General features: G+C 39.9%; 3 protein-coding genes across 6 annotated transcripts in view; 1 reads left to right on the top strand and 2 right to left on the bottom strand.

The window, feature by feature from the left end:
* LOC105196718 overlaps positions 1-12,361 on the bottom strand; it is a 367,858-nt gene that overhangs the window by 338,042 nt on the left and 17,455 nt on the right. The gene's annotated exons all lie outside the window — the stretch shown is intronic.
* LOC105196699 (probable H/ACA ribonucleoprotein complex subunit 1) lies at positions 1,121-2,560 on the bottom strand. The gene is made up of 2 exons (XM_011162751.3): positions 2,456-2,560; positions 1,121-1,928 (listed from the first exon to the last, which is right to left on the bottom strand). Exons 1-2 carry the CDS (start codon positions 2,519-2,521, stop codon positions 1,230-1,232), a joined length of 765 nt encoding a protein of 254 aa, XP_011161053.1. The 5' UTR covers positions 2,522-2,560; the 3' UTR covers positions 1,121-1,229.
* Positions 8,813-10,383, top strand: LOC105196700. Its single transcript, XM_011162752.3, has 2 exons — positions 8,813-8,926; positions 9,499-10,383. Exons 1-2 carry the CDS (start codon positions 8,870-8,872, stop codon positions 10,126-10,128), a joined length of 687 nt encoding a protein of 228 aa, XP_011161054.2. The 5' UTR covers positions 8,813-8,869; the 3' UTR covers positions 10,129-10,383.

Genomic DNA, 12,361 nt, shown 5'->3' with positions numbered 1-12,361 from the left:
TTCAATCGTCATTACAGATTTCGCTAATGGTAAAGGTGCTTACTTTCTTTTCATAATAGTTACGTAAGATCGATCGATCTATTTACGTAACGCTGATGGCCTCCAGTAGTTGGCCGTTGAAATGTTACCATCAAGGAAGTGAGATTACGGAAATCGCGCTCTCTTTCCGTTCGCATAACTGGCTTCCTCTTACCGAGAGAAACCGTGCAATCTCTATACGCGCGTTCCTATATACGCTCGAATATGAATTGCCCGAGGCAAATATTCGATATTATTTCTTCTAGCAACCTTGACTGTGGAATGATCTACCTTGTACGTCGGGTAAAGAAACCTGACCGGTATGCTAGACGTACATCTTTTACTTTAGCTTACAATATAATGTTTGCATTATGTAATCATACGTTTAACGTTGAACATGAATTTTATATTATAATTACTTATAATTTTCGCAAATTCTATTTTAATATAATTAAAATAAAAATTTATATTTTTACAAATATAATTGGATACTTTTAATATAAAACGACAATTTATGCGAAAATATCTCGACGAAATTAAAAGGACTTCAAGATCTATCAATCGTTTTTAAATATATTCCTACTTCTTATACTCTCACAATTAAGTGAGTTTATAAAAAAATAACAAATATCATTTCATAAGAATTCTGCGACACTTTACTATATAATCCTTAACTAGATAACAAGCTTCATAGAACATCTAACTTGTGTGTGGGATCGTAACAATCATAATGACTGTAGAGATACTTTCACATGTCACCTAGTAACCACAATGTAACATGTTCCGCCTAGTTTCACAGGAAGTGGCTAAGAATCGATTTATAGCGTTGTAGTTATGATAACTTGCAATATCTTTGCGAGTGCATTACGTAACAAAATTCAACAAGCCGGTTTCATAGACGTTTAAATTGATGGCTTATTTTTTGTCGCTACAATTGCGTAATACAGTTAAAGCCCTAGAAAGAAGCGAACAGTAAAAAATAAACATGATACATTAATAAGAAATTATTTTCACTTGCCGTAGAATAAAGCTCAACTTTAAGCAAATACGCCCGTAAAATAACAGATGTAAAGGATGAAGTAACGCTGGTTTATACAAAACGTCGAGTTAATAATTTAATGTTTATTCTGCTAAGACAGCACAATGTAAAAAAAGAAACATAATCATTATATACAAAAATATCATTAATATCGATTGTCATCAGACTATTGTCAATGGTGCAGGCCGAAGCTGATTTCATGGCCGCCTCCGAATCCGCCTCCGAGGCCGCCACCGCCGAAGCCGCCTCCGTGTTCATGTACCAGGACCGGGTATGATTCCTTAACGATGACCGGAACCTTGACTGGATAGGGCACCTCCTTGGTCACGGGGTAAGGTACTTTAACAGGTACGCTATAGGGAACAGGCACCTTCACGGGCACCTTGTAGGGCACCTTGTAGGGTACTGGAACCGGTTTCTCAACGGGAACTCCTACGGTTTTCTCTACCGGAACCGGGTAAGGCTTTGGTACGTGATACGGTATCGGATTGTCCACTGGAACTTTCACTGGTACATGTACAGGTACCGGTACATTTTTCTCGACGGTATAGGGCACCGGAACTGGTACCGAGACTTCACGGTGAATCGTGATGCCGGAGATGCGTCCACCGTCGCCACCGCCGCCGCCGCCGCCGCCGCCGCCTCCACCAAGACCGCCGCCGAATCCTCCGCCGAAATCACCACCGCCGAAGCCACCGAAATCGTGCCCACCGAAACCACCGCCACCACCAAAGCCACCGTCATGACCCAGACTCAGTTCCAGTCCGCGCTTGCTCTTGGCATCCTTTGAGCCGACGGCCCCTTTGCTGTCGGACTTCTTGGTCTCGGTGGCCAGAGCCACCGTCGCCACAAGGGCGAGGAGCACGAGGATCTACGAATAAACGTGTGTTAATTGCGGTCCTCCATGGTCAAGGTTCAGATTAGCTTGGCTAACTTGGGATGCTTTAAAGGTCTCGTTGGAATTAACAAAAATTTTGTGCATACTATGCTACAGACGATTTAACAATAGGAAATGCAAACGACGAAAGGTATCTCGAAAGACGTGACGTATCATAAAATTAAGTGATAGACTGTTATAAACATCAAACATTGACAAACTTTGTAAAATACAAATAATTAGTATAAAAAATAATTGTACTCTATGTAAATTTATTCAAGTTTCACTCGTGTAAAAAAAAACAAAGAAATTAATACACCATAATTTATACGATTTTAACACTGTATATAACGGTGTGAGAAACGTAACACCATGATCTCATGCCGCCAATACTAAATCCCGACGCGTTCGTCATACATCGCGCATAATTCCGTGCATAATCCTTTGCCACGCGAGAGACCTTAAAGGTACCCTTGTCAGAGCCCTATGTACGCGCCGCTGTGTCAGCAGCGCAAGCTCACCTGCGAAGTGCTCATGGTAGCCTTCGGGAGTGCACACTGAAGTTGCATCGTTCCAATCAGCGGCATATATACCAGCACTTTCGCCGTGCTCGCACTGCTCGCAGGCCCACTCCCCGGAAAATCGCTCGTCCAACTCCGGAACGGCGGCTTTAAGGTGGACCGATTGTGCCGCTATCCCGCACAAAACCATTCAGCATTAAGCCGTTTTCCCACGGGCTACAGCCCGGTGAGGTTGATTACTGCCGGATGCCCGGATACGGGCCGCGTAACGTCACCGCCCCGTCGTTCCAACTAGCTACTCCAATCGCTATCCCCTCACCAAGGAAGAGTCCGCAATTCAAGAGTCCGGAATTGATCCGACTCTTTCGCATTTCAGCGTCGTCCTAATCCGCACTTTCTTTCTTTCTTTCTTTCACCTCGACATCAGAAACGGGCGTGCCGGACTTGTTCTTTTTTTTGCTCGCACCTCGCGTAAATTTAATCGGACATAACGGCAATCGTAGCTCTTAGCACGTTACGTAATGCATCGCTATTTCCCATAGAAACAATTAAAAAATTCAATAACGTACAAGCGAGGCAATAAGTAATACATAAGTTGGCGTACGCTTACTAATTGCAACTCATAAAAGAGATAAAATGTAATTTCAAAGAATTATTTAAAATTCATGCTTGCCATAATATTTATAATTATTGCGAAAGTCTTAAGGAAGTTGTGATAGACATAACAAGTTTCAATGTCCATGCTTTCGCCGGAGACATAAATGGATGGTAATATATAATGAAAGACGTTCGAATTAATCTGACAGCAATCGACTACAATTTTAATTTATTTCTATGATCTCGGCGATCGTTCGCACGTACGCACACCTTCGAGAAACACTTTATTGGCACTTTCATAGAGTGCCGTCTAGACTCGAGAGACTCCTATCGATACACTCTATTCACCGGGCAATTAACTGCAGCGACTGGGAAGAAACTTTTCGGTATCGCATAATTCTCGCGAAAATTAAATCGCGTTATACCACTTCAAGGAACGGAAACTTACGTTCGCGTGCAGAAATCGAAATCTTCCTCAATTAATCTACGAACCTAACCGACTTTTACGTGGAATTTCGACGGCTCGCGCCGTAAATCTAAGAGAATTCATAAGCGTAACAAAGTCCCTAGCGTGAAACGAGGCACACAAAAAAACGGTGCTACGATTAGACTTTCTCCGTGTGACATACACACGTATCACCCGGCATCATGCTTTATGATCATTTAATTAAAAATAAATTCGCAATACACGAAGGAAGTTGCTAAAAAATTACGACGCCTAACAATAACACACATCGATGATCGTGGAAGAGACTACGTAAAAATGTGTTTCGACACACATTGTAGCACAATCGACGCGCTACCGTTGTCTTTTTAATCACTTTCGCCACAATTTTTACATTTTAACAATAATTTTAGAAGAATCGAAGGTCTAAACTTGCAATCAACCGCGTCGTTAATACCGTAACGCCTGAATCACCAGATGTCGAAATGAAGGCAATGTTTTTCCCATTTTTCTGATACTATATTAACTATATGCTTCGATTTTAATTTACAGTTATCAGATCTTATAAAGACATATGCCACAGCTTTAAGTCATTGACGCAGTAACTTTTTATTAAAACCACTTTCATAATCGATACTCTGGCATTAAACTTTTACTTGTATCATTCTCAAGTGACATTTTATTGGCAACTGCAGGTGAACCGATGTATTTCTAGGTAAACATGTTCTGATGACATCTTTGTAAAAGGTCTCACTTATAGATGATATTTTATATGAAAACGATTACCAGCGTAAGAAATACGTAAATTATGGCGTTTCGTTTAATATACTGACCATATAATATGCCAAATGTAATGAGCGACATTCGTATCAAATAAATATTTACATTTCGCACAGGCCATCGCAAAGTTTCAATACACTGCGATTATTTGCATTATTCAGTAAACAGTAGTATCAATTATTTAATGCATCGGTCATTACAGATTTCATTTAATGAAGATAGGTTCACGAATTGACAATAGGCATTATGAATGTAACCGAGTTGAATTTTTATTCAATATAATGAACTCTCTCGACTGAAACGCACGTGATAATTGAATAACTATATCCATGACGCGATATGATATAATAATCTTCACTTCTCTTTAATTAATTATTATATATATATATATATATAAATCATAATCCATTTTTTAATATATCTACTATTATACTTTTCTTACTTGTATCATTAATTTAATTTTTTTAAACTGCCATTAATAAAACAATTATAAAAAAAATTTGAGACTATACTATAATGTCTTCAATGCGCAATTTGCACCGCATGCTCTAGTTTGTTAAATACAAATAAAAAAAAACGAAGTAAAAGAGAGAGTCGAATATCGGTTTCTTATTCAACCGTTTCTTTGGTAGCCCAATAAAGCATTTTATATTCTGTACTATCTTTTTAGGCTAGCCTACTTATAATTTCATTTATAAGCGTCCATAGCTTACGCAAGCAGTTTTTGCCGCTGTTACCCGCGTTCTTTTTAAATGGCCAGCTTGTATTTTAATGATTGAATTGCGTCTTACCTTATTTCTAAGAATAATGCGTAAACACTTCTGTTTTCGTGCGTAGGTCAATAATTAAAAAATAAATGCAAATATTTGCAATATTTAAAGATTCGTAAATATTCATAAAATTAACCATGCGTAAAGTATATACGCTCACATACTAATCGTGTTATCGTAACAGTGGAAAAAATTCAAAAATAAATCAAATGTAAGCAAAAATAAAAATTCATAAACCTACAATCGCCGTGAGACACGTGAGGCTGAGATAACTTAGAAAGAACCAATATCTCAAGACCGTTCAGAAAACTAAAATTCCCTTTCGTCTCTCTTCAGGCGCAAATTATGTTTGTGTTCGATGGGCGATGGGTGTCGCGAGAATGGGAAGGACGTAACTAGAAAACGGCTTGATAAACACCTTGAGCGGGAACATCTATCCATATATTCATGAGAGCCGCGGTCTAGCCGACTCCAAAGCCTTTCCCATTATTGCATAAGGTTACGCTTGCGGTCGGTGAAGCAGAAATGCAGACTACGCGAAAATCCCGTTGCCGACGACGCGACGTCCGCCCGCACTGTCGTCGTCTCGTAACGCGCGAGAATCCACTGGTGCACTTAGGGACGCATTTATACGCCACCGTTGCCACCCTCTCTGCGGTCTAAAGTTCAGGCAACTCGAACTTCGAGGAAAAAAAATTTCTGCGAAAATAAGGGTCGCCAATTGAAAGTTCGCGTCACGGCTTCTCAAAGATAGCCTCGGAGATGGCTTCCCGCAAAATCAATTTACGCAAACGAGACTACCTCTTGGAAAAATATCACGTTGATTAAATTAATGACGTCGACTCTACGATTTTAATGAACTTTGGCAAGAGAAAGGTACACTATATACAGATGTTTAAGTTGACATTAGACGCAGGTGCTCACATGCGAAAGATTAATTCGCATATGGCGCACAAGAGTTTGGAGTTTGCGTCAAGCATGAGATCAATAGCGGTTTTCGAGGTTTTGTGAAAGAGCTTCCTACACGGGATTTGTGGAGAGGAAGTATGTCAAAATTTATGTAATTGCAACTTCATAAATATCGGGTGATTGGTAGAAAGTGCACGATCGCTTGGATCGCTACCTTCAATACGAGCACGTGTCGTTTGCATTATATCCGGCAAATATAATCGACCAGCTTACTTCGCAAAGTTCCGTATACGTAATGTTAGTACAATCGTTCGAACAGTAAAGAAAAGGAAAAAAAACAAACTAAAGTTTTCACCACGATAGATTTAATCTGGTATTCATAAAACGCGCGAAGGTAGGCTCAACAGTTTCCTAACGTTATTCTTGCTGCAGGAAGACTTTCGAAGCAAATAATTCGTAATTAAAATCGCGCAGCTAGTATATGTAATTCAGAACGTAATAACATTTTGCGTAAAGCCACTTATGACACAATAAGTGTACAGAGAGAAGTTTAACCTGGGAAAGAACTAACTAAAGCGTTACGTGGGCATATTAAGCATCGCGACGAACAAAAACGTCTGCGAAACGTTCGCGTAAAAGTTTCGTAATAAGCTCATTTCAATCGAATATTATTCAATATTGACATATCGAATCTACATGTCACTTCCTAATATTTTATATCATGCTAATAACATTAATAATATAATTACTTAATGCAATCGGTTTGTATATAACGTCGATTAATTAATTATTATGAATAATCTAAATAAATAGCATTATTGTATACGTTATGCAAACATGCAAATACATTGAAATAAGTTCACAGCGCAATCGGTAATTTTAGATCGATTTTATCAGTCAACGGGTCTGTCGCTGCTACTCGATAAAAACATATACAGCGAATGGCCGGTTTAGAATAGAAATGACCGCGGAAAATTAACCATTTCGGCATCAACGCCTGTTATTAGTTTTAAATTTAATGAATTAGACTTGCGGTCTCAGAAATTAATGGCTATAGCCGTCACGCACGCTCGCACAATTGTCGATTAGCCAGAAGCGATGTTTCGGCTAATTAACGCTCACCAGTATATTCTATGACACAGATTTTTCTGTTATTACTCAGTGCTTGACGTACAATAAACATCTTCCAGAGTGCGAATCTTTCGAGTGCAAATTTTGCAGCAAATATGAACGAAATAATTTTCGATAAGTTGCGACCGAGAAACAGTCTTCTACGAGAAAACTTTCGAATAAGAAGAAAGCTAAAATGTTTCCGCCGTACTTGAAATTGATTGTCGGATTTCGTGCCAAAAAACAGCAACAGGAGCAAATTGTGGTCTCCAGTGAATTACTATAAATTCATCGAAAACGATTTAATTCTCGGGTTTGGGTCAAGTGGAAACTATCGCGTACATCGCCCCCTCGATTTTCGCTGCGGTTCGATCGACGGTCAATCAAGAGAGAGAGAAACGCTCGGCCTCTCGAAACACGCTCCTATCCGACTAGAAGTCAAATCAATATTTTCGGATTCAAATATGGAAATCCAAATTCAGATGTATGGAAATTTATTCGTACCGATAACCCTGATAAACCATGGATACGCGAGTATTCTAATACCCTTCGAACCGAGATCGAGGTACAAAGTCATTCCGAGATTAACTACGCCCATGGGAGCCACGTGTGATAAACCAAAAATCGTGCCGCCATTATACACTGAACGAAACCGGGTTTTCGCGGCGAAAACCATTTCCGGTATGCAAGAATTTTATCCGGTTGCGTTAACGAGTTTCCCTACAACTTCTTATTAAAGCGGCCAACATCTTCGAATCACTCTCTTTAATTTCACGGCTGGTGACAACGACTATCTTCTTGGCAACAAATGTCGCGACACACGAAACTGTAGAAAGGAGATAATACGTTGAACATGCTATGACTATGGAAATGAGACAAGTGTATTAAATTCGAAAAAGTCGAAACTGAATGCAAATGTTTCAACGCATTCATATATCCGTACGATGGAGAGAAAAAACAAATAAGTAAAGAAGACTTTCGTAATATTGAAAAGTTTCAATTCTCTCTTTTCGAATTAATTTAGCTTTTAATATTTATGAAACTTTTGAAACCACAGAACACAGAGAAACATCGATCAAATCACATTAAAGATCGATGTTTAACATTGTTTATCACTGTAATTTATTTTAATATGTCGGTCTGTTTGTAATTAAAATTTTTATAATCATAAAAAACGTATTGATAAAATTTGTGAACTCAGCTACGGATTAAATTATTTAAAATTACACAATTTTTTTCTTATTAGGAATATAAAAAATAGCTAAAAATCTTTTGTGTATCAAGCACATATTATAAAGTTGTGTTAAAAAAATGTAACATATCATATACATTAAAATATAAATTTGATTTTGTTATATTTCAAATTTGATCAAAATAAATAAAGTATGACAATTAAAATAAAAATATAAATTCAATAATAATCAAAAAATCTTAATCATCTGTGGGTGATTTATACTTATATACCTTCATTTATCCATATGTATTTTCATCGTCCAGCAAAGTTTGCAAAAAAAGTTCACGCAAGAGTATCGAATAGTAAGGATCTTTTTTCAACTTTTATTGCAGAAACGCTTTTCTATCGCGAATTAAACGAACTCGAAAACGCGACGAGACGGTCAGAGAAAAGAAAAACAAAGAGAAAATAAACGTAAAGACAAAGGGAGACGAAGAAAAGCGTCGTCTACGATGGCGCGTTGTCTTCCTTTCCTCCTGTTAACTTCCTACCCGCCGACAATTTCATCGGTACGCTCGAGTTACCCAGCGGACACGCCGTTGCGTCCCCTATAAAAGCGAGGGTAGACCATGGCGGTACCAGTGTGCTCACTGCCGACCAACATGAACAGCACCGACAAGCTGAAAGTGAGTAGCTCCAATAAGATAGCCGCTCGAATCGCTTGTAAAAGTACGATCCGCATTTAGCCGAGTCTGCAACGCGTTTTAGACGTAATCTCAATTCCAAGCGACGATCTATTTCCTGATAAAGATGAATAGCAGTAAAGGCAAATTTTGACTTGCGGATTTTTATGTTGTATATCAAGCTCGAAATCGTTAAAGATTTCTTTGGATACCTTTTGAAACCATTGTCAAAACGTAACTCATATTACCAAAAATTTAAATAAAATTATGCAGTATAAATATGCTCCAAATTTATTTTCATTGTGATTTTTTATTTTAGAATTTTTTTTTAGAATTTTTCTTTAAAAATATTTTTTTAAAGCTTGCAATTTTTAAAAATACAATGAGTGCTTTTAGTGCCAAAATATTTTCACTAAAAAAATATTACGAATTAAAAGTGTTAATATTTTTCGATATTCTCGCAAAAAATCATCAAAATATATTGTAATAAAAAACCTACCTCACAGATGCTTCATAAATCACATCAAACAATTTATAAAATCAAAGACACTTATTCGTTTCCTCGTTTCTGACAGGTGATACTCCTGTGCGGCCTAGTATTATCGGTCGTAGCCGAGGAGGCAAAGAAGCCCAAGGAAAAGAAGACAAAACGCGGATTGGAGCTGAGCCTGGGTGATTTCGGGGGCGGTTTCGACGGCCATGGTTTAGGTGGTGGACTCGGGGGCAATCTGGGGGGTGGTCATGAAATAATCTCTACTGATCACATCAAAGCCGTGACGGTCACGAAGCACGTGCCGGTACCACACCCGTACCCGGTGGAGGTCACGAAGCACGTGCCCTACACGGTGAAGGTGCCGGTCAAAGTACCTGTCGACCGCCCTTATCCGGTCCACGTACCACAACCTTATCCAGTAGAAGTCGTGAAGCACGTGCCCTATCCGGTGGACAAGCCAGTGCCCTACCCGGTCAAGGTACCAGTCAAGGTGCCCGTCAAGGTACCCTATCCAGTCAAGGTACCAGTCAAGGTCCCGGTCGAAGTATCGAAACCAGTGCCCTACCCGGTTAAGGTACCTGTAGTCGTCAAAGAGCCATATCCCGTGGTCGTTAAGGGTCACGACGAACATGGCGGTTTCGGCGGCGGTGACTTTGGTGGATTTGGCGGCCACGACTTTGGCGGTGATTTCGGCGGATATGGACACCATTGAGAAAATTAGCGCGAGAAGAAGCGAAGACTTCATCGTCTTCCCTTTTTGTTTGACGGCTCGCGGCCCAGGAGACCAGGAGATCTATTCGAAGGATCGATCGTCGAAGGATCGAGAAGCAGACCGGCAGAAGCTGCCACATTGTTTTTATTAGAAGTCAATACGATATGCAAATTTTGTATTCTTCGTGATCCTATCCTCGAATTGTATTATACACCTCGTAAATGTAAAAATGAATAAAATATTTTTTTTATGTAACAACTGATTACGAAACACTCGAATGATGTTGGGAGGATTGGAGAGGAAGCGGCCGAGAGTATTAGCCGGACACGTTATGCGATTATGAAGAATTGCGGGGAAACTTTCACTCCTTGATATTACGCGAGTTGCGCCAAGAGAGGTACACCTGTTTCACCATAAGCGGCATATATGTACCGCATAGAAAAAGCGTCACTCGTAGGGATCGTTAAAGTAAACGGCCGACGGAAGGGGAAAGCGTAAGACTTAAATGTCAGAGTGTGCGAAAATCGCGATAAATATCCGCGAATATCCTCTCGCCTCTCTCCTTGAGTGAATTAATCTTGTAGATACTTTCGACACACGCATCACGCGCTATCGTGCGCGACGTATGCGCGTCTTGCGCCACAAGGAATCGGCCCAGTGCAGCGCGGCGCAACCAAGTCGTTAAGCCGCCAACTGCGTCATTTGATTTTTCAGGGCTGCACCGATACGTTCGACGATCATTCCTGAGACGCGGTGGGAAGTGTAAAAAAAAGATCGGAAAGGGCTGTTGCCAAACAGTTGTGCGATTTCAAAATACTGTTTACGCGCAAAACGCGTTTACGACATCTGTCTGATATTATCAAAATTTATGGACAAATATGTCGGCGTATTAGATAGTTGCTTTTACATACGAGATTGCTCTAATTATGCGTAACGTGTTCCGAATACGTGATTTTTTTTTATTTTTAATTCTATCACGCAACTATTTCTTATGTAAATTGGATATGGAAGTAGTTAAATAAATGCTTTCAATATACGCATCAGAAGTAACCTATCAGTTGTAACATACTAAGCCTGCCATTTTATTTAATTGCATTTAATATCCTATTTCATCGATTGATCGTGAACGTGTTCATGCTCCCGAGGTATCTGAGAAATTCGCATAAATTACATACAAACAACGATAAATCGCCTGCGTTGCAAGCAAGACGATTTACCGGCTTGACGTTGTGCATTTCTCAACTTAATGATCCGACAGCTAATCTAATTAGACAGTTCTATATGAGAAATAACTATATTACTTTGAACGTAAATCAGTATCGTTAGAATTAATAGACTTCCTCGCATTTTTTCCCCGCAAAAGTTGCTAGTTGCGAATAATGTTATCGTTATGTTCGCTTTCGTTTCCAGGTTTGTATCATCTCCAAACTTTCCCGCACGTTATGTCCACCTCACGCATATAGCTAGGATAACTCTGCGGTAATAGAACGCAGTCCTAATTGCCTCCCACGGTTATAGATCTGTGCCTCGACTATACAAGTTCCTCCACCTACGTGCATCTTATGTACCATTATGCACGACTACCCTGCGGCGGCGCGTGTAATTCGTTTCGACGATAATATATACCTCGTTAATACGTGATTACACCGTGTAAACTGAGCTAGCTCGAGAGACACGAGAGATATTCAACGTCGTCGATATCGTCATCGCGACTCTCCTCCTTTTCCCCAGCGCCTTACTTTCCTCGTCGTCCCGATATCGTATGATCGGATAGCGCCGCCGTTTCACCACGCCCTGGACTCATTTCCGCGTGCTGAGTCCGCTTCCGCCGCGCATAGTAGGCTAGAAACTAAAAGCGAGTGGCGCGAGCGCACGAGCGATCTTAAAATCCAAGAAAACTGGCTCCTGGGACGAGGGAGACCGTCACGTTTGCTCGTTACGTATACATCGAGAAATGCTTCGTCCGCACACCCGATGCAATTTGGCGAAATTATAGGGAGCGACGACGATATACCTTTGTTTAGGTGCCGCAACGAACGTTGTAGGCAAACTATACTTTATTAGAATCGTTACGGTCACGAAAATCGATTGATCATGAAACGACAATACGTTCAATATCGCCTACGTAACCGATTAAACAAACGTGAAGACTGACAAACATTCTATGAGACTGGCAAACGTCCAAGTGAAGCCTCGACTAAATTTATCTTCTTGCGAATGTGCAGAAGTATTA

This window comes from Solenopsis invicta, chromosome 3 (genome assembly GCF_016802725.1).
Source record: "Solenopsis invicta isolate M01_SB chromosome 3, UNIL_Sinv_3.0, whole genome shotgun sequence".
Lineage (NCBI taxonomy): Eukaryota > Metazoa > Arthropoda > Insecta > Hymenoptera > Formicidae > Solenopsis > Solenopsis invicta.
The sequence above is the reverse complement of the archived record's forward strand: the minus strand, read 5'-3'. Positions and strand labels throughout refer to the sequence as shown.

Coding starts and splice junctions, on each gene's coding strand:
- LOC105196699 (XM_011162751.3), bottom strand. CDS start 2,521: ATGCCGCTGATTGGAACGATGCAACTTCAGTGTGCACTCCCGAAGGCT. Junction 1,929..2,455: donor CTACCATGAGCACTTCGCAG/GTGAGCTTGCGC, acceptor GTTTATTCGTAG/ATCCTCGTGCTCCTCGCCCT.
- LOC105196700 (XM_011162752.3), top strand. CDS start 8,870: ATGGCGGTACCAGTGTGCTCACTGCCGACCAACATGAACAGCACCGAC. Junction 8,927..9,498: donor ACAGCACCGACAAGCTGAAA/GTGAGTAGCTCC, acceptor CGTTTCTGACAG/GTGATACTCCTGTGCGGCCT.